General features: G+C 42.4%; 1 protein-coding gene across 2 annotated transcripts in view; it reads right to left on the reverse strand.

Annotated features, from left to right (window-relative positions):
- The window catches only part of LOC136872135 (uncharacterized), a 65,960-nt gene extending 39,352 nt beyond the window's left edge, over positions 1–26,608 (reverse strand). For both annotated transcript variants that reach the window (XM_068227404.1, XM_068227403.1), the window contains exon 1: positions 26,503–26,608. In XM_068227404.1, coding sequence (XP_068083505.1) covers positions 26,503–26,548 — 46 coding nt within the window. In that variant the 5' untranslated portion in view covers positions 26,549–26,608. The remainder of the gene's footprint in view (positions 1–26,502) is intronic.
- Between the last annotated feature and the right edge of the window lie 752 nt (positions 26,609–27,360).

Raw genomic sequence — 27,360 nt, forward strand, 5'->3', positions numbered from 1 at the left:
ACATGATGTCGAAGAAGACAGTCTCGTTAGCACAGCTGGTCCCGTGGGGAGCACGAAATGCAAGTTCCAATCCGTGGCAAACGCTGTTAGATGTTTTGGTTCCTCGGCTAGGGGGATGTGATTATACGCCTGATTGAGGTCTAAGATGGTGAAGAACTTAGCTTTCCGGAACCATGATAAACAAGAGTGTAGGTCTGGAAGAGGCACAGACTGTAACACCACCTTCCGATTTAAAGCCATATAATCAATCACAGATCTGAATCCACCTTGGGGTTTCGGAACCAGGAAAATGGGTGATGAGTACGCCGACTTAGAGGGTCGAATGATACCATCTTTCAGCATCTGATCGATGATCTCTTTGAGAGCCTTCATTTCAGGAGGAGATAGCCTATATGGTGGAAATCTAACTGGGATCGAATCAGTAACCTCAATCTTGTATTCGATAAGGTCCGTAACTCCAAGAGTATCAGAAAGGACATCAGGAAACGTCTGACACAACTTACGAATACACTCAGCCTGCTCCTCAGGTAGATGTCTAAGATCTAACAACATCTTATCCTGGGTAGGCGAAACAGATGAACATGACACAGAATTACATTTTAGCAAGGGGATCTTACAATTATTAGCAAATTTGAAGGTGCACGACTTGCTCTGAATGTCGAGCACTAGACCAGTAGAAGACATGAAATCCGCTCCTAATATAATGGGGCAAGGCAAGTGCTTAGCCACAAACAGTTATACTTTCCAAGTGAATTTAGAAATACGAATTTTGGCATAGATGAAACCTAAAATTTCTAAAGGAGAGGAATTGGCCGAAACACATTGAACCGAAGACGAACAATAATCAGTAAATTTACAGACAGACTTTAATTTTGAGTACCATTCAGCCGAAATAATAGAACAAACACTCGCAGAGTCTAACGGGGCGGTGACTGGTTCATTATTCAACTCAATTTTGAGAAAGGGTACCCGTGCGGGAGACTCCGCTGCAATCTTAAGGCATTCTTTAGGAGCTTCAAATGATAAATTAGAGAAACCTTGATTCGTACCTGAGCTTTCGCTGGGTTTAATAGAGGCTGACCCTAGAAAAGATGAGCCTGCCGACTCAGCCGATGACGCTAGTCATTGTCTATTATTCGGGTTGGTGGAAGTTGCACCAGAAGTTGAACATGAGGGGGTGCTATTAGCATTAGGGCAATTCTTGGCGATATGAGAAAAGAGCCACATTTAAAACAGCCTTGGGTTGACCCTGCTCCGTTCTTTGTCCCATTGGATTTAATCAAGGGGCACTTATTACGCAGATGATCTGCCGACCCACAAGCATAACATTTACGGGTTGTGAAGGTTCGGCGAGGTGGAGGCCGAAAGTTACTCGAAGACAGAGGGGGCTCCTTAGCGACTCTCAAGGTGTCGGCATACCTAACTCCTTCGGCTGAGGCAGCCATCGCCTCCAACTCCGCAAAAGTTTGCGGTCGCGACGCAAAACAAGTATGACCTATAGGGTGGGGAAATGCCTTCCACAGTGGTCTGCACAATTTGATCTTCAGGGAAATGAAGAGCAAATACCCTCGTGTAAAACTTAATAGCTTGGATGAAGTCTGCCAAGTTTTCATCCAGTCGCTGTACCCTGTAATAATACTTTTGTATTAAGAAAGACATGGCTCGAGCCGGAATGAAATTAGCTAGCAGATGGGCGAAGAAGTCTTCTATGGATTAGTGTTCAGCTATTGCTCTGACTATCTTGTCCGAGAGGACTCCCATGGGGTAAGGGTAAAGAACCTGAAGAATTTGAGAAGGGGAGAGAGAAAACACTATAGCGTGATTTGAAATTCAACTAAAAATCTTAAAAATGAAATGACATCACTAGTAGAATTGATCGAAAATTTGGAAATTCCCCTAAGCAACATAGCCAAAGGGTGAGGCAAACTACTAAAGCCATGTGACATAACAGGTAACGGCCTAGGAGGTGAAGAAGCTTCGGAGACAGCGTTATTTAAAAAAAAGGTGGAATTTAGGTACGACGATCTGACTCATTTCCTAATGGGGCAGACGTCAGTTGAGTAGCCACAGATTTTCTACTTTCTTCCCCTTTGGAAGAATCCTCCTCTTTAGCTATGTTTACAGCAGTGGCTTGGTCGGTTTTGGGAGTAGCTGACCCAGTCAACAATTGAAGAACTTTATTTGACATTTCAGAAAGATTATCAACAATGTTGCTAGCCTCCTCAGCATGATCCTCCTTTAGTTTAAGAGACAATAGGCCCCTTACTCTATTGTAAAAGTGAAACAGTCTAGCTTGTACTCGTTTAAGTTGATTGGGAGCTGGATCACTTACTTAAAAAAACTAGCTACAGATAATAGCTCAGTAGTGTTGTCAGTAATAGTGGAGAGAGCCTCATCAATGTCATTCTCTCCCAAGGTTGGGATACAAATTGATAACTCTAAGGACTTTCAGTTTGGTTGAATCTACCGCAACCGTGCCTCCAGATTGAACATTTCTAATAGCTAGTTCGTAAATCAATTCCTCCTTGCGCAAGTAGCAGGGATGGAAGACTTCCCGAGGGCCGAACATGATGACAAAAATTTACAAATTTAGAAAATAGGAAAAGAACATCCAGCGACTGAGAAAATTGTTAGAGTACAAATCGAATCTTATGTTTAGCCGTCAAAAGAGGCTTAATAGAGACCCATTCAACCACGCTCTGCTACCACTTGTTACGGGGTTACCCGTGGACCAGCAGAGGTGAAAGAAGGTGCCGGGGGGAGTGGGTCTAACTACTAAATCAAAGTTAATTTAAAACTTTAACAAAGGTTATACTTTTGAATTTCAACAATCAACAACAAAATTTTAACCACTTTTCAGTTAGTGAGACAACAATGACATATCAGGTACCATGACAAGATTTAGACCAAGCAAAAAAACCAAACTTTCGTGACTGATTAGTAACCAGGGCTTCCAGCCCCTCGCTTTACATTACCTGAGCTCTCACCTCAACTTTATAAAAGATTACAATTTTACACAAAGGGCAGAAATCCCCTAATACCTGGAGCACTTGCTCCCAAAATTGCAATATCAGGCCTCCTAGAGGCAATTTTACAACACTTGAAAAAGAGCTCACGCGTTCTCAGTTCTCAAGCCTATTCCAGGCAACACAATATGAAAATCTAATAATCACTGGCCTTACAAGGCACTATTTACAAATAGCCATCTTATTACACAGAGGTATCTAGTACCCAACCTACGGGGCCTTAGTGAAAAAGAACGGGTTCAATAAATGGCCCGAGTACAACTGAAATGGAGTCAAAGATTGAGCTCCCCAAAAGAGAAAAAAATTAAAAACCCATAGAGCACTTGGCCAACAAAACAGGGGCTAATCACTAACTACTGAGGTAGCGCGCATGGAGATAATTTCAATACATTGCAGAAACAGATGCGGTACCTCAAACCAAGATGAAGGGGAACTCGAAAGGGTATATCACTCTCTATCCCCGGATTACAGTTAAAGATTTATGAAATTTTACATGAGCCGAACGGAGAATTACATTTTAAGGAAGTTGGTTAGAAAGTTCAAGTTTCGAACCGTTCCCTCGGGTTAAACTGCGGAGCTAGCAAAAGTGAAGATTTTAAGTGGCCATACCTTGTCGGAGTACTGCTGCCTGATGAAAAGATGCGTCTCCCGCCTCCTGCTTGACAAACACACACACACACACTTAGTTCGATGTTGATCTAATGGCCAGTAGACGTGAAAATCCGCAGTTTATAAACCCTCGAGGAAAGTTCGAGACCTTTCATGAATAATAAAGCCACACCCTCTCAATTTTATTGGACGATTCAAAATTTACACTCAAAGTCGAAGAAGAAATCCAGGATTGGTTGGAAATTAATTACCAACATTAGGGATTGGCTGAATTCAAAGCTGGCGGAAAGAGAAGATAAATATTGCCAACCCAAAAGTAAATGAACATCAATTAGTGAAAAACTTATGAATACAAAACTTCTTCAAAAAAGTTCTTTCACTTCTCACCAGGGTGCATGATCATAGTCTTCTAGCAGTGACATCTATGAGAGAATGTCCAGACTTCTTGATGAACGGAAAACAAAACAAGTTGAAATTCACACAGTACTGGAAATTTCACAATAAGAAAATTACGGTAGTGATATCTTCTGAGAAAAGGTTTAAATATGTCTAGTTTCAAGTTCAGTGTTTCTCCGGTAGAGGAGTTCTTTTAGGCGCAAGATTTAATTGTGCGGCGTAGAGGTGAACCTCCCGGTACATTCACAATACTAGAATCGTGTACTATGGTGGATGCCGACACTTACTACAGGTGTTTTGAGTTTAGAACACTGATTGTGTGATTGAAACATTTGTATGAATATAGATTTAAACACTAGTGTTATCTCATGGCCTACTGCAATGTTCACAAGACTAGAATCAAACACTATAGTGTATGCCGACACCTACAGCAGGTGTTTTGTGTTTAGAACACTGATTGTGTGATTGAAACATTTTATGAATATAGATTTAAACACTAGAGTTATTTCATGGCCTACTGAAATGTTCACAAGACTAGACTCGAACACTATAGTGTATGTCGACACCTACAGTATGTGTTTTGTGTTTAGAATACTGTTTGTCTGCTTAAAACATTTTATGAATATAGATTTAAACACTAGAGTTATTTCATGGCCTACTGCAATGTTGACAAGACTAGAATCGAACAAGCAAAAGGGTTGTGTACCTTAGATAAGGATCTATCTCTTTTGTCTACACAATAAACCGCATTACAGCTTGCAACCGCTAGCTATTTACAGTCGTGTGCAAATTCGGTTTTTGTTATAGAAGTCCCGGGTTCGATTACCGAAACTGTCTAGAATTTTAACAAAGGCACACAGCATAAAATAAATTACTATGTTCACATCGTAGATTATATACAATTACCTTTGAATACCCATGCCCCTAACAGTGCAGCTAATTCACTCGGTGTTGCAATAGCAAACGCTACTTTACAAAATATGAATACAGCTAAGATACATCTTCCATCATTTGTCTGGCGCAAGAAAAAAGGAACCATGGAAACACATGCTCTAACCGCGCAAGCAGTTCGCTCGGTGTTGTAATAGCAACGCTACTTTACAAAATATCATTACAGCTAAGATACAACTTCCATAATTTGCCTGGCGCGAAAATGAGAAACCATGGAAACGCATCTTCAGAGTGTGGTTCAACACATGCATACACAATGTAATACATACACTTTATATATTTTACTGCATGTTTGATGAGAAGTGAGGTAGTTTCCCGTCGCTGTCCTCACTGACCCAGAAGTTGCTATTCCATATCAGTCTGCCAAGCCCACTGAATTGCGTGCACCAACCGACCCTATGAGTGATATTTTTATACCATTCATAGCAGGGACTGGCTGCATAAGAAATGGTATTACTAGCATTGCTCATACCTCAGTCACTTTCATATTATCAAAGCCAATAGTAAGCCAAAGACAGATCAATGAAAGTAACAAATATATTCTAGCCCATACCAGAAGACACAGTGCACTGTAAACACTACATCTTGCTAGCAAAGGCACATGTATATTACTGCATCCTTTTAAAGTTATGATCACGATGCACGTAGCCCCCGCTCAACGAGTAGTTCATCAACTAAAAACTTTGTAGCAACTATTGTCTTCCACTTCTCGATACGATGAAAGGCCGCTTTCCCCGTATCCCCTTCATATCTACGAAGACTGTTTATTGTTCTTCCGATACCTGTTTTTTGTAAATGGTCAACCGTAACTGGTAAGTAGTAAAGCTGTAGAACAGCAACTCTTCCGGTCTGCCTCGTGATGCTAGTATGCGTGACTGAAGACACCGTGCTGTTGCTTTAACGTTTGCCATGATAATCCTCGACAAGCTGCAGGGCATTATTACAAGTATCAGAGTTAGGCCCTCTGCACACGGAGCTACTCATTAGAAACGTGACTGGTTTGTAACCGGGGTCACAAACTGGTTAGTAACTAAATAGTGACTCGGCTCCACACACGAAGCTACTGTACGGTGACGGATTTTTCCTGATTAGCCATCTGTAAAGTTCGTTGCGGACTCGCTAGATCGCTTCTTAACTTTGCTAGAATGTCAACCACTGACTCAAGTGACGAAGAAGACATGATTGTGTTTCATTATTTCAGGAGAAAAAATGGAAGAAGGTATTGGGTTCACCCATATCTTGAAAAGAACATCCACTGCAGATTATTCACAGCAGTAAAGGAGTTCGAACAAACGGATGCTAAATTTATTTCTTTTTATCGTATGACCAAACACAGTTATATGGACTTGGTGCAGCTTATTGTGGCTGCCATTCGACAGCGAAATACAAATATGAGGGAATGTGTGAGTTCTGAGGAAAGGTAAGAAAGGTAAGAAAAGTGATTTTTTTTTTTTTTTTTTTTTTTTGCTATTTGCTTTACGTCGCACCGACACAGATAGGTATTATGGCGACGATGGGACAGGGAAGGGCTAGGAGTGGGAGGGAAGCGTCCGTGGCCTTAATTAAGGTACAGCCCCAGCATTTGCCTGGTTGAAAATGGGAAAACGGAAAACCATTTTCAGGGCTGCCGACAGTGGGGTTCGAACCTACTGTCTCCCGAATACTGGATATCGGCCGCACTTAAATGACTGCAGCTACCAAGCTCGAAAAGTGATCTTTATTTTTACAAACAAATTTAAAAGCTTAGAAAATAATTCCATTCTTTTTCCGTAATGTCCTTTCTTGCGTAATCCTTCAGCGTACAATTGTACGGTGTGTTTTTTAATTTCTCCCACTAACTTTATGTTGAAAACTTGTTCGCTCGCCATCGTAAAAAGGCACTTGATCACTAGGAACTGAGAAACTAAACTCGCTGGTGACTGGCTCAGCGAGTCATCTGGAACTGATCACAAACTAGTTACTAACAGATTACTAACTGGTAGCGCCGTGTGTGGCTTTCCATTGAAATACACAGGAAGTGACACTCAAGTAATCGACCGGAAACATCAGTTACCAATCAATTACTAATGAGTAGCTCCGTGTGTAGATGGCCTTAATGGAAGGACATTATACATAGGATATATAACTATTGTCAACATTTTTTGTTTGTTGCAAGATTCATGTTTGCATGACGTTGTCATATGACACCGCTCACATGCCGAACAAAAGTACAATAGCGGTCAGCATTTTTGCTACACACATAATTTTTTGCAGGATATAACTGAAGCACTTTGCAAAAAATGGTTACAGGAGGGGGGGGGGTGTTTGAACGCGCTACACGCAGTAGAGATATAGCTCTAACATGTTGCCTGCTGTGAGATACAGCTACGCAACAGTAACCGTGTAGCCATTTCGCTCGGTGTTGCTGTAGCATTACAATAGTAAACAGATGAAAGCACTACATTCTTAAAACAATAATCACCACCACCACTGTTAGTATTCAAAATATCGTAATCACGAACGTGGTATTCGATGTTAAGACAATGATCACCACATAGCATGGTTGGAGGGCTGTGTGAATCGAACCCCTGACCTCGCTTGCAGTTTCACATTCTTAAAACAATGTCCTGAATACGTTTGCCTGGTATAAAAATGTAAAACCGTTTAGATTGTGCCAACACACATACAAATATTATGTTTTGCGATGCGTGTCTAAACAGACGATGTTCAGTGCAGACTCTCTGCTGTACTCTGTAGCTATCGGCAGCAGGAAGTTATAGGTCTTATTTTACACGCGTCAGCGGTCACCGTCAATACACATGCAGTCGTTGAGACAGTGAAGTTTAGCCATTTTAATACAACATAACAGAAACTAAATTACTCATTTATTCAATCCGTGTTGTTGTTAACGGTAAAGTGTCGCCTAGAGTCGTTATGTATCTACGGTATGCCCTGCCTGTTATAAGAGGCGACTAATTTAGGAACGAAGGATAATAACAAGGTGTGCCTATCGTAAGCGGTTTGATCAGTTTTAACTTGGGAATATGGGTTGTGGCGACAACGGGACCCTAACCTGTGTCTGGTCCGCCTAGGGTCGAGGTGTATCTATGCTACGCCCTACCTATTGTAAGAGGCGACTAATTTATGAACGTGGGTTGTGGCGACCACGAGGCAGTGACCTGATTCTGGTCCGTCTAGGGTCGTGGTGTTGTCGTGACAGACAGGATTTGAGCTTATAGGTGAGCTCTTAGGAAAAGTCAGATTGGTTGGAAGGTTGGTTGGATCGTTCCCGAGCGGTTGGAACGTATAGGTTGGGAAGTTTCAACTAAGGTGCAGATCAGTCGACGAAGCGGATTCCCACGAAGTTAATATATTCTGATACTGAGAGTTGACTACAATATGTACACTATGTACAATTAAAATAAAGACTTAATGTTGGCAAGTCTTGAGCGAGAAGTCTGTCTACTAGCCGTCCGTTGAAGTATATAATACTTATTATTATTATTACTGATTGCGTAATCGTCCTGCCGACCGGCAGGGATTCTACTGGTAACTGGTCCGCGAAATGAATGATAGAAGCCCTGAATAATGACTTCCTTGCCCTTATATAGCCTCCGGGGCCACACCCCATGTTCTGGAAGCTTGTGGTAACTGGCGTACGTGACCGCCGAACTTTCCGTAAATTCTGACCAATCAGAGGCCTGTATCCAAGAGACCTTCTAGTACTTTCTTACTGCGTCTATAGAGTTGAACCATGCCCTGGTCAACATGACTCACGTCCTGTATGACAAACGTCTCTGTTACTCAAGATTTCCTAACATGCAAGAAATATGACTTCCACTCTTAACTATTCTATTCCATCAATATAATTATTTTACATCTTTTAATTATTATCAGGTACGCCTATTAGGTATGCCTATACCTGACTCCTAGCCTCTATTACAGGCTGATCCCAATACGTCAGGTACAGCTATTCCTCCTACGTTCCCTGGGTTCGATCCTCGGAGGGAATAGCAGTCCTGGGTTCAAGTCCCTGAGAGGACACGACAGTGTATCTATGGTATGCCCTGCCTATTGTAAGAGGCTTGATCAGTTTTAACTTTGGAACGTGGGTTGTAGCGACCACGGGACCCTAATCTGAGTCTGATCCGCCTAGAGTCGTGGTGTATCCATGGTATGCCTTGCCGCTCGGGAACTGGGTGTGCCACGCAGTTTACGAAGGATAATAACAAGGTGTTCACTAAAACGAAAGTGTTCAGTCTCTGTGTACATATTCTGTGTGTGTGTGTGTGAATTTGTTGTACAGTAACAGTCCGCAAGCGAGATCCTGCTTGTAGCTCAAGGTGAACGGAAGTGCTGATACTGTGCATTAGTGTTGGCTACTGAATGCATGATTCGAAACAGTGTATAGATTCATTCAAGTGTCCGAGTGAATCGATTCACAGGAACGGCGAGCTCACGGCACGCGATTCAGCTTACTCCCAGCGGACAGTGCTGAGTGGCGCACTCACTGGACGTTGACGGGGAGCCGAGCTTCCACTGCAGCGAGACAGTGAATCATGGCACATCGAAAGAATCGTGAACGAGCACGGCTCAATGAGACACAAGATACACACGGCTCCTTATCGGCACATTGGACACTGGCGGAGAGCCAAGCTTCCGCTGCAGTGAGACATACAGTGAGCCATGGTACACCGAAAGAATCGTGAACGAGCACGGCTCAGTGAGACACAAGATACAAACGGCTTCTTATCGGCACACTGGACACTGGCGGAGAGCCGAGCTTCTGCTGCAACGAGACATACCTAGAGCCATGGTACACTGAAAGAATCGTATGCTATAATGGACTCTCTAGCTCAGCTCATTTGAAAATAATACCCACTTGCATTCACTGTCCGCTTCTTACAGGGAGGTTTAAATAATAGATGGATTTATTTGCAGTGTTATAAAAGGTAGTAAAAACATAATTCTGAAGTAGCTAATAAGTAGGTAGGCTATTAGGTTATACTATTTATTAGTTTAATGAATCTTACTATTATAACTTAGTTAAGACTTGACAATTAAACTCGACTCTAGCCTGCCCTATGACTATGAGTCATGCTCATGACCACTCAAAAGTACCAGTTTTATATTGGGAAGAACGGCTCAGTATTCTCTCAATCCATATGTCACATCGTTGCACAAGACTTCAAACATATGTGGACAGTAAGTGAACCGGGTGACGCAATAACTTAACCAACAGTATGTTGAATCAGAAAACCAGCGGGCTACTGTACATCTCGGGTAGCCTATACAAAATATGACGATTTAAAAAAAATTCCTCAGCTGATAGAAAAACATATTTTCAAAAATGACTGAGCGAGTTGGACGTGCGGTTAGTATCGCGTAGCTATGCGCTTGCATTCGGGGATGGTGGGTTCGAATCCCACCGTCGGCAGCCGTTAAGATGGTTTTCGTAGTTTCCCCATTTTCACACCCGGAAATGCTGGGACTGTACCTTAATTAAGGCCATGGCTGCTACCTTCCTAATCCCGGACCTTTCCCATCCTGCGTCGCCGGAAACCTTCAATATATGAGAGTGACTAGCATTTGTTTCTAAGAAAGGAGTTCATAGTATGAAGACCAGATGGCAGCAGCGAGCACTGAATGCTGTTACTGCTGTCTTACCAGTACATACTACACAGATGCAGTAGGAACGGTGACTAATGTGACGTGAATCGGATCACTGTATCGATTCAGTAACGTGAACGGAATCAAATGAATCGATTCAGTAACGTGAATCGAATGTCCCATCACTACTGTGCATTCCATCTCGCTGCTGGAAAGTTACAGCGGCGTGCAGCTCAACCCTCAGGAAGTACTTCCAAGATACCTCTTACAACAGGCAAGGAATATCCAAGTTTAGTAGCTAAAGTTCTCTGTAGTTTTACGTAAAGCTGCACTTACGGTGTAGAGAGTCCCGGGTTCGATTCCTAGTCGAGGTCGAGGAATTTAATCGCTTCTGATTCTGGCTCGGGAACTCAGTGTTTGTTTTCGTCCGATAGTAATTACATTCTAGGGTTGGCGTCAGGAACGGCATCCGGCCGTAAAACAAATGCCAAATCTACATTTGTAAGGGTCCGGCTCGGGAACTCAGTGCTTGTTTTCGTCCGGTAGTAATTACATTCTAGGGTTGGCGTCAGGAAGGGCATCCGGGCGTAAAACAGAATCCAAATCAATCCACCCCCACACACATACACACACTCTACAGTTTTTTCTTCTCCCTGCAGGAGTTTTATCTGAACCTGTACAGTGCAGACACTACTGTCACAAACATAGATAATACGCACGCATAGCTTACATAGAACGAAGTAACTAAAGTCTTTTGCTAGGTCTAATCGCTTCTGATCCTGGCTGGGAAACTGGGTGTTTGTTTTCGTCAGAACACTCTCGTTTTTTCTTTTATATTTACACATGCAATAGTAATTACATCGCAAGTAGCGAACTGGCTGCCTGCACGAGGTCACTGTGTCCTCAGGAAGAGCAGTGTACAATTACTGACGACGATAGCATTCCTTACCGTGTATGTATGACAACTAGTTGTTTGCTCTGTCTGACTCTGTAACATACAAATATTCTACAAAAAATTGAATCATGTTCTAGTAGCTCTGTATATTAAAACTCTGTTATCATAATGTTAATGCCGGCCCCGTAGTGTAGCGTGCCTGCCTCTTATCTCGAAGCTCCGGGTTCTATTCCCGCCCAGGTCAGGGATTTTTACGTAGACCTAAGGGTTCGTTCGAGATCTACTCAGCTTACGTAATTAGAACTCAGGCGCTACCTTGCGTTAAGATAGCGGTCCCGGTCTAGAAAGCCAAGAATAACGGCAGAGAAGATTCGTCGTGCTGACTACACGACACCTCGTAATCTGCAGCCCTTCGAGCTGAGTAGCGGTCGCTTAGTAGGCCATGGCCCTTCAAGAGCTGTAGTGCTATTGGGGGTTTGGTTTTATCTCAATGTTATCTGGCGTTGTAACGTATTTTTTTCTAGTTTGACTCCCTACGGGCGACTGCACAAGTTGTTTTCTATCGCTAGAGTGTGCACACATCAACTAAACTTATTCCACTAGAGTGCACATCAATCGAGATAAACTTATAAAGTTTTTCTTCGACTAGAGTGCACATCCCTCGCCTAACGATATGCATGCATCGACTATCGTACTAAACTTCTTCCACCAGAGTGAGTATCCATCGCCTGCCGATATGCACATATCAACTATCAAGTCGATATGCATGCATCGACTATGATAATCAACTTCTTCCACCTGAGTGTGAATCCATCGCCTGTCGATAAGCACACACATCGCTTATCGAGATAAACTCCTTCCACTAGAGTGTGCATCAATCGACTATCGAGATAAACTTCTTCCACCAGAGGGTGCAACCATCGCCTGTCGATATACATGCATCGACTATCGAGATAAACTTCTTCCACCAGAGTGTGCAACCATCGCCTGTGCACGCGCATGACCCTTCCCACTGTTCATGGATCTGCGCACCTCCCACTCGCTTAACGATGCTATAAAAGCGATGCACATAGCAAAAAAAAAAAAAAAAAAAAAAAAAAAAAAAAAAAAAAAAAAACAAGGTCGGTAGATGCAGAGTGGGTTTGTCCCATATGCTCTGTACTCTGACCGGCCAACCGAGCAGTTGAAAGTTGGCCACGGCTCTACCGTGGCTCTACGTCTCTGCATTCGGGAGACGGGCCTGGAGCACAGTGCCGGACTTCACGCCTGGTCCCACCCGTCGGCTGTCTTGAGAATGGTTTTCCTGCACTAAGGCGAATGCCGGGACAGTTCGTAGTAGAGGCCACGGCCGCCTACCCCCTCACCTTCTCCGCACATCTCCTTCACCGTAACAAATCTCCTGGTCTGAGAGACGGCGTCACCGTCTAAGAGGCCCACCTCCCCCTTCAGGGTAGGAATGAAAACGTTTAGTAGTTAGTAGTAAAGAACAATTTGTCGCTCACTCGCAAGAGAGAGGTGACCATGCCTGGCTTTTTGGCCGAGCATTATTTTTTGTAGAGGACTCATCGCCAAGGCGGTGGACCTCTAGGGAAGTACATCTCTCACTCACCCATCGCAGAAACATTCTCTGAGGTTAGACTTGCACGCCTTACACCTGCCAAAAAAGCATGTCGTTAGGACTTGACAGCTGTTTAAATTCCGCGCCCGCGTGGTTTGGACCTGTCAAGATGGCAGATGTCAAAAAGCACGTGGATTTCAAATTGCTCGCCACCACGTGCCTAAGGTGGCAGCAATGATTTTAAGCGCCGTCAAGATGGCAGCACTGAGGTTAGCGACGTTCTGTTGTTTAAACTTCCTCGCCCACGTGGTTAAAGATAGCAGCTGCCATGTTGACAGATGTCAAAAACACGTGGATTTTAAATTCCGCGCCACTACGTGCATAAGGTGGCAGCAATAAAGTTTAGCCACGTCAAGATGGCAGCACTGAGGTTAGCGATGCTCTGTTGTCTATAAAAGTGATGTTAGGGTCCGTCAAGATGACAGCTGTCAAAAAAGCACGTGGCTAAGCACGTGGCTTTGTTTACAAACAAGAGCACGTGGTCGTGACGTCACGGTCACGTAGTCATGACGCCATGAGGTCAATGACCTCGGGTGCTGACGCAGCAGAAAAATGCTGACATAAGTGTCCAGAACTCTCACTGCTCCTCTACTTACTATGTTCCTCACATTGTGGTACTACTCACAGGCAATGCAATACGCACAGATAACGCAGAGCTACGGTATTTCTCACATAATGGCGCTACTCGCAGGCAACGCAAACCCATGGTGTTTCTCACATAGGTGTACTAATAACAGGGACTCCTACTATTCCGTGGTGTTCCTCACATAGTGGGTACTAATCACAGGCAACGCACACCCATGGCGTCGCTCATATAATGATACTAATCACAGGCAACACCCAGACCAGTGGTGTTTCTCACATGACAGTACTAATCATAGCCAACGCAGACCCACGGTGCCGCTCATACAGTGGTATTAATCACTGATAGCATTTGGCGAGCCGAAATTCTCCTCGGACACTCCCGGCACTAAACGCCATACGCCATTTCAATCACAGGTAACGCTTTGACCCATGGTGTTTCTCACAATTGTACTAATGACAGGCAACGTTCCGCTGTTCCGCATATAGTGGTAGTAATCACGGGTACTGTAAAACCTATTCTGATTCACCCTCTGTTGTTACTCATCGCAAACCTACTGGTACTACTCGCAGGTAAAGGCGATCAATGGTGTTCCTCGCGTGATCATACTAATTACAAGTAGCCTCATGATTCTTATTCAGTAATCCCTTGGTCGCTACTTTTCGTCGCCTCCTACGACAGGTGTATTCTTCGTCTGCGTCCACCACCCACAGGGTTTTGTGTGTTTGGTCCACGAGAGCTATTTTTTAATTAATTCACTGAAGTCCGCCGGCAAATCGGTTAGGACCCAGCTATCCTCGCCACGTACCAACCACCTCTCACCCCCACTTTGCCAGCGTAGTAGTAGGTTCATGGATTTACTTCAAACGTCTGTTCTATGGTGGTGGTGGTGGTGGTGGTGGTGGTGGTGGTGGTGGTGATTATTGTTTTAAGAGGAAGTACAACTGGGCAACCATCCTCTATATAACACTAATCAGAAGGAAAAGTGGAAGGGATCCGACACTTCGAAAAATGAAGATATCAGCCAAAGGAAGACAAGGGCCACGAAGGGCGTGAAAATGAAAGACTCCCTAGCCCTCGTAAACCTAATGGCGTCGGGGTCTGAAAAGAACAAGAGTTGACCAAGGGAGGTCGGATAGGGTAGATGAAAGTGAGGAGCCTAGCACAAGTAAGTGGAAGCAATGCCAGGACTCAGCTGAGGGCCCCGTGGTCGCCAACCCACGCTCCAAATTTCAGAGGCCCCTTTTAGTCGCCTCTTACGACAGGCAGGGGATACCGTGGGTGTTATTCGACCGCCCCCACCCACAGAGGGATCTGTTCTATGGTCACACGGGGATTGTGATCGGGACGAGAGATATAGTATTTTACGCTTTATTCTGAAGCGAGATTTCGCACTTTAGAAGTAATAGTCACCTTAATTATCAACTTACAACCTGTATCCTCCTGTGTACATTGAGAAGTAAAAGTTAAAATATTTATGTTTATTGGGAGGGCACGTGACCCTGTGACCTTATGCGCCAGTCGCCACTGAATAAACTAGTGGTTCTCAACCTCTTGGACTCACTCTTCTCCCTTTTAGGTGACACTCATTAACTCTCTATACTGGGCATTGTGAGACACACGGCTTGGTTTTTACGACACGGCGCATGTGAGACGCGAAGTGCGAGGCTTCGCATGTACAGAAATTGTGTTCCGATGTAAACAAAGCCTCCTCGCTGCACAGGTAGGTTTGTTGTGATAGAAATGGGCACAGTGGCGGACAACAGTAGGAAACCAACTCTAATATTACAGCATCAAGACGTAAAGAAGGTTTTTTATTATACATACCCGTTCTTCGCACGGGAATTGGTAAACGATTTCACGATTCTTTCATGAATTTATGCGAAGTTACTTGCCTGAATTCAAACGTTTAGTACAGCAAGTTAAACTGATGTTATTCGACGAAAGCACGTGGCAGTAACGTGAAGTGGTGGTGGTGGTGATTATTGTTTTAAGAGGAAGTACAACTAGGCAACTATCCTCTATATAACACTAATGAGAGAGAAAAAATGGAAGGGGTCCGATACTTCGAAAAATGAAGGTATCGGCCAAAGGAAGACAAGGGCCACGAAGGGCGTGAAAATGAAAGACTCCCTAGGCCTCCATACGTAATACCGTCGGGGTCAGAAAAGAATAAGTGTTGACCAAGGAAGGTCAGCAGGATAGATGAAAGTTAGGAGCCAGGCACAAGTAAGTGGAAGCAATGCCAGGACTCAGCTAAGGGCCCCGTGGTCGCCAACCCACGCTCCATAGTTCAGAGCCCCTGGGGCTCCTTTTAGTCACCTCTTACGACAGGCAGGGGATACCGTGGGTGTTATTCTACCGCCCCCACCCACAGGGGGAAGTAACATGAAGTACGATAAAGCTGAACAAATGGAGAGAGAATGGAGTAGATCACAGAGTTTATTGAACGATACAGTTCTTGCTCCGAAGTTTTGCGAAATTCTTCCTATTTCTCGGTTCTTCTGAAACCGGGAGTGGCGCTGTGGTCGAAGACTGACGATAACCTCCCTTATTATCTGTTCTATCGAAAAGGCTCTTTAATTAAAACATTTAACCCAACATGAAATGACAAGAAAACCTGTAAAACAGTCCGTTGATGATAACTCCCTGGTTATCCTCCTATCGAAAAGGTTCACATGAGAAGAACATTTTATAAACTGTTTTCCATTAAGGCTGGTAGTTTTCCATTAAGGGTGATCATGTATACTTTGTGGGAGCGTAAAATCACTGTACTTCCTGTAAACCCCAAAACAACCTGGGATTTAGAAATAATATTGACCCAAGGACATATATAAAGTTTGGTAAAATATATAGACTGGTTTTCCAGTTACAAGAACTCAACAAGCGGAAGAACAGACAAATCGAGAAAGAAGTTTTAGAAACTGATTTGCATTAAGTTTGGTTGTGTACATTTTGTGGAAGTGCAAAATCATGGTTTCGGTTTCGTATAAACCCCCAGTCAATTCAGGGATTTAGAAACAATATTGGCCCTAAAACCTACCCAAGGACAGATGGATTCTAAATATGAAGTTCGGTAGAAATGTATCCAGTAGTTTTCAAGTTATGAGAACTCAGATAAACAGACAAAAACAGTCACCAACGCTAAAAACTATGCAGATGGTCATTAGTACACCTGAAACGGTTAACTGAATAAAAATTTCGCCAAATTGGTCAATGTACAAACATACGAGTATTTTGTTGCTGCGTCATTTCAGATCATCATTTGAAAACATCGTTGACGGAAATTCTGGCAATATATTTGTCGCTAACTGATTAAAGGTAAAAAGGTAAGGTAAGGTAAGGTAAGGTAAGGGTGTATTCTTCCCGAAGGCAGGTCCGTACCTCCGCAGAGGTGTGCCTGAACTGGAGTTCACGTACGTTAGGGTGGCTAGTTCCTTTCCGCTCCTCTATTCCCTTACCCCCACCAACAGCGCGTGGCAACCCATCCAAATCTTCACCACGCCCAATGTTGCTTAACTTCGGAGATCTCACGAGATCCGGTGTTTCAACACGCCTACGGCTATTGGCAAAGGTAACAGACTAGAGGTTAATATCCGCGAGAAAAGCCATCGCCATGCTGGTCCATTAATAACCGGTGTAATCGCCTGACTGTTGAATGCAGGCATTCCATTGGGCATGCATTTTGGCGTACAGGTGCCGGATGTCAGCTTGTGGGATGGAGTTCCATGCCTGTTGCGCTTGCTCCGTCAATACAGGGTCGGTCAATGCTGGTTGTGGATGACTCTGGAGTTGTCGTCCAATGATGTCCCATACGTGCTCAATTGTAGACAGATCGGAGTTCAAGCAAGCCAAAGCAGAGCACGTTGGGTTACAGCAGCAGCATGGGGGCATGCATTATCCTGATGGAAAACACCCCCGGGATTGTTGTTCTTGAATGGCAGCACAACAGGTAGAATCACCAGATGGACGTACACATCTGTAGTCAGCGTGCGTGGGATAACCACGAGAGTGCTCCTACTCCCTAGTCCGGAAGTCACGGGTAGGTCCAGTGTGTCGACACCGCAGACAGGTGTAATGCAGGCGCTCACCTGGCCTCCTTCTAACCAACACACGACCATCACTGACACCAAGGCAGAACCGGCTTTCATCGGAAAACACAACGGACCTCCACTCCATCCTCCAATGAGCTCTCGCTTGACACCACTGAAGTCGCAGACGGCGGTCGTTTAGGGTAAGTGAAATGCACCCCGCAGGACGTCTGGCTTCGAACAGTTCGTTGCGTCACTGTAGTGCTAACTGGCCTTCGAATTGCTGCAGACGCAGTCCGCTGTACCACAGCCATACGCCGAATATGGCGGTCCTCCCTCTCGGTGGTGCCACGGGGACGTCCGGAGCTCGGTCTTCTTGCGAGCGTACCTTCTTGTGAACACTGCTACCAGCACACATGCACAGTGGAAACATTCCTGCCAAGTCGTTCTGCAATATCGTGGAAGGAAAATCCACCTTCACGTAGCCCTATCATACGGCCTCGTTCAACCGCAGTGAGCTGGTGATACTGGCCTCCTTCCAGTCTCACATTCCGCGCAGTACAGCAAACCTGATCTGCAAAGTCATGGGGCCGCTACTATCGCCACCTTAATGTGATTAGCGGAAAATTTGAATCAACGTCTTATTGCAGATGTGTAAACACGCCTACAAATTTTCATTAATCTACCACAACCCCTTCTTGGTGTTTGGATATTTTTTCCCACCAGTGTAGTTGCTTAATAAACACGGAACTGAAAACTAACGATATGATGAAGGATAAAGTTGTTATAATGACTATTATTATTATTATTATTATTATTATTATTATTATTATTATTATTATTATTATTATTAGCTATATATATGATATAAAATCCCTATTCCGTTTGTCAATCACAGCGATTATGAAAAAACGACATGGTTTCAACAGCTGAATTTCACACCAGGTATATGTTGTTGCCTCTTCTTTACAAGAAAATACAACGAAACTCTCACAACGAAGAATTTGGTACCTTTTAAAGAAAGTCACGTGTCTGAATCTTTGCTGTAGACGATTGCCAACGAACACAGAATAACATAGAGATGACGACTCACACCGCAATGCATTCTCTCGCTGATGTCTAGATTTCTTCCCATCGCCTTATTAGCAACATCGTCTGTGCCAGCCAACGGGCATAGAATAAGATGTGATAGAGCGCATCACAAATGTGAAGCCAGCTGACACGTGTGAGCGCCATATTGTTTGGGCTACAATATTATAGACCGGTTACTGTCTATTATTGATCAAGTCACTATAATTCAAGTACATACAAGGATTCAGTGCTATTATTTGAGTTACTGAAATGCTGGAAGGAGTTGCAACAAAAATGAAGGCACAGAAGTATTCAGTCAGCAGTATGTAAAGATTGTTGGTTACAAGGATAATGTCCAGATAGGGGATGTGAGTAATACTAAAGAAGTATTAAAATTTACCTATGATAATAATGACATTTACAGTAAGATGCAAAAGTTGAAAACTAGAAAAGCAGCTGGAATTGAAACGATTTCTGGGGATATACTAAAGGCAATGGGTTGGGATATAGTACCATATCTGAAGTACTTATTTGATTATTGTTTGGTTGAAGGAGCTATACCAAACGAATGGAGAGTTGCTATAGTATCCCCTGTGTGTAAAGGAAAGGGTGATAGACATAAAGCTGAAAATTACAGGCCAGTCAGTTTGACATGCATTGCATGTAAGCTTTGGGAAAGCATTCTTTCTGATTATATTAGACATGTTTGCGAAATTAATAACTGGTTTGATAGAAGGCAGTTTGGGTTTAGGAAAGGTTATTCCACTGAAGCTCAGCTTGTAGGATTTCAGCAAGATATAGCAGATATCCTGGATTCAGGAGGCCAAATGGACTGTATAATAAGGTAGATCATGGAAGACTACTGGACTAGAAAAAAGAGTGACTGAATGGGTGGCTATATTTCTAGAAAATATAACTCAGAGAATTAGAGTAGGCGAAGCTTTATCTGACCCAGTAATAATTAAAAGGGGAAGTCCTCAAGGCAGTATTATTGGACCTTTATGTTTTCTTATATATATCAACGATGTGTGTAAAGAAGTGGAATCAGAGATAAGGCTGTTTGCAGATGATGTTATTCTGTACAGAGTAATAAATATGTTACGAGATTGTGAGCGGCTGCAGGGTGACCTCGATAGTGTTGTGAGATGGACGGTGGGCAATGGTATGATGATAAACGGGGTTAAAAGTCAAGTTGTGAGTTTCACAAATAAGAAAAGTCCTCACAGTTTTAATTACTGCATTGATGGGGTGAAAGTTCCTTTTGGGGATCATTGTAAGTACCTAGGTGTTAATGTAAGAAAAGACCTTCATTGGGGTAATCACATAAATATGATTGTTAATAAAGGGTACAGATCTCTGCACATGGTTATGAGGGTATTTAGGTTTGTAGTAAGGATGTAAAGGAGAGGGCATATAAGTCTCTGTTAAGACCCCAACTAGAGTATGGTTCCCTCACCAGGATTACTTGATTCAAGAACTGGAAAGAATCCAAAGGAAAACAACTCGATTTGTTCTGGGTGATTTCCGACAAAAGAGTAGCGTTACAAAAATGTTGCAAAGTTTAGGCTGGGAAGACTTGGGAGAAAGGAGACGAGCTGCTCGATTAAGTGGTATGTTCCGAGCTGTCAGTGGAGAGATGGCGTGGGAGGATACCAGTTGACGAATAAGTTTGAGTGGTGTCTTTAAAAGTAGGAAAGATCGCAATATGAAGATAAAGTTGGAATTCAAGAGGACAAATTGGGGCAAATATTCGTTTATAGGAAGGGGAGTTAGGGATTGGAATAACTTACCAAGGGAAATGTTCAATAATTTTCCAATTTCTTTGCGATCATTTAAGAAAAGGCTAGGAAAACAACAGATAGGGAATCTGCCACCTGGGCGACTGCCCAAAATGCAGATAAGTAGTGATTGATTGATTGATTGATTGATTGATTGATTGATTGATTGATTGATTGATTGATTGATTGATTGATTGATTGATTGATTGATTGATTGATTGATTGATTGATTGATTGATTGATTGATTGGAAGAAATCAGAAACCTACGCATAAATGGCAGGACGAGTTTAACTGTGGTAAAGCTGGACAAAAATATTCTTCATGCAGAAATTCTGATGAGCTCAGTTTCGGGAAGAGCGTGTTTTATGCCCAAAATAGATTTGGAAATTTTGACATATCTTCTTTAGCCTTCTCTGTCACAAGCAACAAGGCACAGGGACAAACTTTACCAAACCTTACATAGATTTGGGATGATTATCTCCACTCCAATGTTTACCCATGGAGGAACTGAAGAGTTCGCAGATCCATAAACGTCAAAGTACAATTGCCATCTACACCTACGCATAATATAGTTCATGAGGAAATTTCATAATTCCTGTTACGATTCTATGCAATAAACATGTGCGTAACATGGGAAGTGAAACTGTTGTTCTTAAGATTTATTGGCATATTAGCATATTCGTTTCAAATTTTCAATTACATTTTACATACTGATTTAACTATCCAAGTCAGGCTTACATACCGGTATTATATCCTAAGAGCTACAGACAAACATAATTACTTTGTCACCTATATAAGATATTTGGGAGGATCCTACTTGAACACCTCACATCTGAAGTAGATCAACATCTTATTCCTGAACAGATGGGCTTTATATCCGGAAGGAACTGCACATCACAGGTGGTCAATTTAACTCAGCACATAGAGGATGGGTTTGAAAGACACAAAATCACAGGAGTGATCACATCTACACGAATGACCAGCCAAGGCCTTCTTATACAAGAAGCTTCATTTATGCCAATGACCTGGCTTTAGCGGTCCAGTGCAACGACTTTCAAACCACTGAAGTGCAGCTCTCAAATGCGCTTAAGGAGATTTCAGTGTATTTTCAGAAGAAAAAACCTTGCTAAGACCCAGGTGTGTGCATTTCATCTTAGAAATCGAGAAGCTACTAAGCATTTGGGCGCGACTTGGGAGGGTAAGCAACTGGTGCATTGTTTTATATCAAGGTACCTGGGTGTCACCTTAGATCCGACCTTAACATACAAGAAACACTGTGTTAACTCTGGACAGAAAGTCTCAGCCCGAAATAACATCCTCCGGAAACTTGGCTCAGGCAAATCCAACTGTGTTAAGAACCCCAGCTCTTGCTCTCAGTTTCTCTGCGGGTGAGTATGCGTGTCCTGTCTGGTTCAGCTCAGCCCATACGAAGCGCGTGGATGAAACATGCAGAATAGTTACCGGGTGTTTGAAACCAACTCCCGTTGACAAACTTTACTGCTTGGCTGGTATTGCTCTTCCAGACATTCGGCGGGAAGTGTTTGCAAGGCAAGAGAGGTCGAAGGTTGATCTCACAAACACCCACCAGTTATTTGGGCATCGAACTCTACCCAGAAGACAAGTCCAGGAAAAGTTTCCTCAATGTCTCCAAGACTCTGGATATACCAAAAAGAACAGCACGTTGTGATATGTGGCGAGCAAGAATGGAGCATCTTTCTGACTTGGATGGTGCCTTCTGAATCTCCACCCCCTGGTTATCATTTGGAATGGACAACCTGGAAGGCACTGAATCGATTGAGGAGTGGAGTAAATAATCCAAAGATAACCTAAAAATGGCCTTATTTGGAAGATCAGTCAGACTTCTGCGGTTATGGGGAGCAACAAACTACCCAACACCTTTATGACTGTCAGTCCTGACCTCTTCGTTGTACACTTCAAGACTTGATTCAAGCCACTGAAAAGGAAATTTTTGTTGCCCATTTCTGGGTAGACTTCGTGTGAAATATGGTTGTAACATAAGATGTACAGTACTTCGTTTTGTTTTTATGTAATACCTTATTCATATTTTAAGTTCTGACACGAAATGACAAAATAAAATAAAATATTATTATTATTATTATTATTATTATTATTATTATTATTATTATTATTATTATTATTATTATTATTATTCTTCTTATTATTATTATACCGCTTTTCCGACACCTGTGGGGTCGTGGGTGTGAACTGTGTTGAACATGTGAATTTATCCCCTTTTCACAACCGGATGCCCTTCCTGCCGCCAACCCTGTATAGAGCGATGTAATCAATAATCACTATTGCGTGTTTCTGTGATGGTTGGTAGTGCGGTGTGTTGTCTGAATGTGAAGAAGAGAGTGTTGGGGGCAAACACACATAGCCAGTACTCGTACATATTAAAAAATTAATCGATAAAAATAATGAAAACCCCGACCTGGCCGGGAATTGAACGGGGGACCTCTGAACCGAAGGTCTCAACACTGGACATTCAATTAAGGAGTCGGCTATTATTATTATTATTATTATTATTATTATTATTATTATTATTATTATTATTATTATTATTATTATTATTATTATTATTATTATTATTATTATTATTATTATTATTATTATGGTTCCGAGGTATCTGTGAACAGCAGAGGTGAAAGAAGGTGCGGGCTGGAATAGGTCTCAACTACCAAATTAAAGTTAATTTAAAACTTTGACAAAGGTTATATTTTCTTTTCAAAATCAACAAATAACAACAACAACAGAGTAACAGGTACCAAGAAGCAGGAAAACAAGTTAATAAATCACATTTGCTGGGGTTCAAGCCCCGGGTGAATAATTAATGAGCTCCAAGCTCCACTTTACCAATATTCAACCAGACCACCTGGGACAGAATTCCCCTGAAATCAAAGAGCACTTGCTCTCACCTAATACATTCCGGCCTTCAAGAGGCACTCAAAACCAAATTCGAAAGGAGCGAACCGGCTCTCAGTTACTCACGCCTATTTAAGGCATCCTCGACTTTTACAATCACTTGCCTGCAGGCACAACTTACAAATTTACACAGGGGTATCAAGTACCCAACCTACCGGGCCTACTCAGAAAAAGAACAGGTTAATTACATGGCCCAAATACCAAATGACTGGAGGCGTAGCTTGCACTCCTAATACACTATTAAAACCTACTTGGCACTAGGCCGTTTACACAAGGGCTAATCCCATACTAAGGAGGTGACTCGTATAAGAAAACTGTATTACATTAAGAAAAGAAGAAAATCGGTTATGAAAACGTAGTCACCTCAAAACAAAACTTTTACATTTTAAAGGTAGGTTACATGAGAAAAGTTTCGAACCTGCCCCGTGGGTTAAACTGCTGAGCTAGCAAGAAATAAAGTTATTAAACGGCCATTACCTTGTTGATGAAGTGCTACCCGAAGAAAGAGGCGCTTCCCGTCCCCTGCTACATATTCACACACTAAGCAAGATGTCGATGGAGTGGCGACGAGCCAAGAACCTCAGCAGTTTTATACCTACAAGGAAGCTTCGAGACCTTTCATGAAATAAAAGCGCCACACCCGTTCCCTTTATTGGCTAACATCAAAAGTTACACACAACATGAACAAGAAACCTAGGATTGGAGGAAAATTAATTTAGAAAATTCGGGATTGGCTAAATTCAAAACTGGCGGAAACAGAGATCAATCTTGCCAACCCAAAAACTGAAAGAAAGAAATTTAAGAAAGAACAAACTTATGGATACAAGGTTTCTTCAAAAAACAGTTCCATCACTTCGCACCAGAGTGCACAATCGTAGTCTTTTCTCTGTAGAGACATCTAGAAGAGAATGTCCACACTTCTTGATACAGGGCAAAACAAACACAATTCGAAATAGACACAGTTCAGAACACTTCAAAATTACCAAATTTACAGTAGTGACATCTTCCGAGAAACCGTTGAGTTAATTCAGTTTGTTAAAGTTCAGGCTTTCTCCTGTAGAGGATTTTCAACTGGCGCAATATTTGAATTAGCGGCGTGGAGGTGTACCGCCCGGTACAATTATTATTATTATTATTATTATTATTATTATTATTATTATTATTATTATTATTATTATTATTATTCGATATAAAATATTGTATACTATGAAGGAAAAGTAGGGGCACAAGAAATGTAATGTTTCAGAATTTGGAAGACGCTAGGTTGAGATCGCTGACCGCTGATGTAGAAGCATGACGAATATAAGACTAAGTGTGAGGACTCAGCCATTATAGCATGGTAGTTTGTGGTCCCGCCACTGCAAACACTGCAAGCGCTTATATCCAACATGTGCTCCAGCAGTTCCGACAAGCCGGGTATACAAAAGTGCGGGAGACGTTATTGTGCAAGATATTTCAGTAAATAAGATGAATTTTCTTTGCTTTTTGTTCCTAAACTCAATTCATTTTGTGTTATGTAGTTATGTGGCTGATTAATTTAACAGTTCAGCATGCCGTACTGTTTTGTGCCTGGCTGTAAGTCAGGCTATAGTAGAGTAGTTGATGACATGTGGGTATTTTCACCACCGAACGATATAAATCAATTTGAAAAATGGGTCAGAGCTATCCTACGGGAGGGTACCGAGTTAACGCGTAATATCAGAATTTGTCATGTTTATTCCTCTGCTGATTTGATAGTAAAATTATTTTTATTTATTAATTTTTTAACTTTGATGTACGAGCATTGGCTATGTGTGTTTGCCCCAACACTCTGCGCGTGAGAATAATGCAAAGTAAATTTTCAGTTCTCACCGAAATAAGAGACTATGGTTCAAGCAACAATAAAGTGTTTTTAACACGTCCTTCGAAAAATGTATGTGACATTCTTTCCCAGGCCGAGAAAGTAATCAATGAAAACCTGAACTCATAATCGATGTGGGGCGAAATATTTTTGATTGTATCGATTCCATAGGAACAATTTCAGTTGATCCTTCAGGAGATGGCTGTTGTCGTCAACATATTATGGGTATAATCCCCAGACTTGTTTACCATCATCTGAAGTGCCGATATTTCTTCAGACCGAAGGAAATCCGGCAAGATTTACAATCTCGAACAACCACCAAATCTTCACGCAAGCTTTCGGAAAGTCCAGAAACCGACAAATTGAGATGGTAAGTAGAATATCGCCTTTAAATAGTTCATATGTGTTTGTTTTAACATACTGGGTGTTGTGTGCTATTTATCTGTAAATGTAAATTCCAGTAACCTGTGCTTTGCCCAACATTTGATGAAGGCCGTAGCTCCTGTTTCCATGTATGATTTTTTCCATTGTTCCCGCCCATGGTACTTTAATTGTAATCTCTCTGTTTTTTAAAAAAAAATACAGTAACGGAGTAATACGTTTCCTCTAGCATCATTCCTAAAACCAGCTGTTCGGTACTGTGGATCTTGCCCACTCTAGCTCTGCCTGGCGGGGCCTGCTTGAAGTCGACGAGTCCTCGCACTTGTTCTTATATTCGTCATGGTAGAATACTAAAATTAAGACTCACGAAGCCGCTCGCGAATAGTAGCCGTTTGCTTATTACGGGGAGTGTTTTTCTTTTCCCATTACAATGTTTAAATAGCTTGAAATTAATAAGTACCGGTTCTGTATTTTGATATTATATGGAAAGCTATCAATTAATGTTGAAAATAATTGTGTTACTTTCGGGTTTATAACTGTTAGGATGAGGAAAGCAATGGCAAACTACCTCACTCCTCGTCTTGCCTAGTACGCCTCATTTTGGTGCTGCCATTGGTTTTTGCGGTTTCCTTATAACCGCATAACTTTTGATGGTGCTATTTGAGGATCCAACCAGCCTCTGAGCTGATGACCTAACAGACAGACAACTGTTAGGAATGACTGCACTGCCCATCAGAACGATGCCTACAAGATATTTACTAGAACAATGTAATTGAAGCTAGGTACATACCATAGCTGGCCACGGCGAGCAGCGCCAAAATACAGAGATACCTCATATTACAGTGAGTACAGACCAATGTGAATACTGTCTAACGACCAGCTCTTCTTATACCAGCATTTATCAAATATATAATCTCAATGACGTGCAAAAACTACCTTAATGTTGCAGGTACTTGAAAGATTAAATATAAATCCATTTTTCTGAGTAATCCTTAAAGTGATTTATTATGATAACGTCGCAAGGGCATTGCGAAACTTGATCTTAGGACGCTGCAGTTTGAAAAACCGGTTACGTGCCAGAAGAGACCGTGCCGTATGCGACCACGCCAAAATCGTGCGCTAGCGACCAATCAATCCACTGATCTGTACGTAGGGCAGTCGTCGAAGTAGCCATACTTGCCTTTTTTTTTTAATCACCATAACAACAGTTAAAGACTCATAGAGTAAATGTGACATACTCCCAACTTTCGATACCAATCAAAACACAATGTTTATAAACAGAGGCGAGGAGTTTTTTTTTAACTTTTCTTCCACTCCTGGTGAAGTTGTGGCTGCCGAGACTTACTGTCTCAGGAACCGTATCACTGGGTAAGGCCATCTCCTCACTCCCACCTTCAACCTCCAAAGGATAAAGGTGCCTCGTAGGAGGACGTCTTCACACGAACTACCCTGATCACTTTGTCTTTATCGTCACTCTCCCCAGGGACCAGTCGATTTTCTCTTGTCATCACAACCAAGATGACCACATCGCCTACCTTTCACTGCCGATCAGGCTCCTTGCCCCGTGAACAACACAGAAAGCTACCCAGATATTTCAGTAGGAATCTTCTTCTCAGTTCATCCCTAAGCTGTTGAAGGTACTAAAACC

Source organism: Anabrus simplex, chromosome 4 (genome assembly GCF_040414725.1).
Source record: "Anabrus simplex isolate iqAnaSimp1 chromosome 4, ASM4041472v1, whole genome shotgun sequence".
Classification (NCBI taxonomy): domain Eukaryota; kingdom Metazoa; phylum Arthropoda; class Insecta; order Orthoptera; family Tettigoniidae; genus Anabrus; species Anabrus simplex.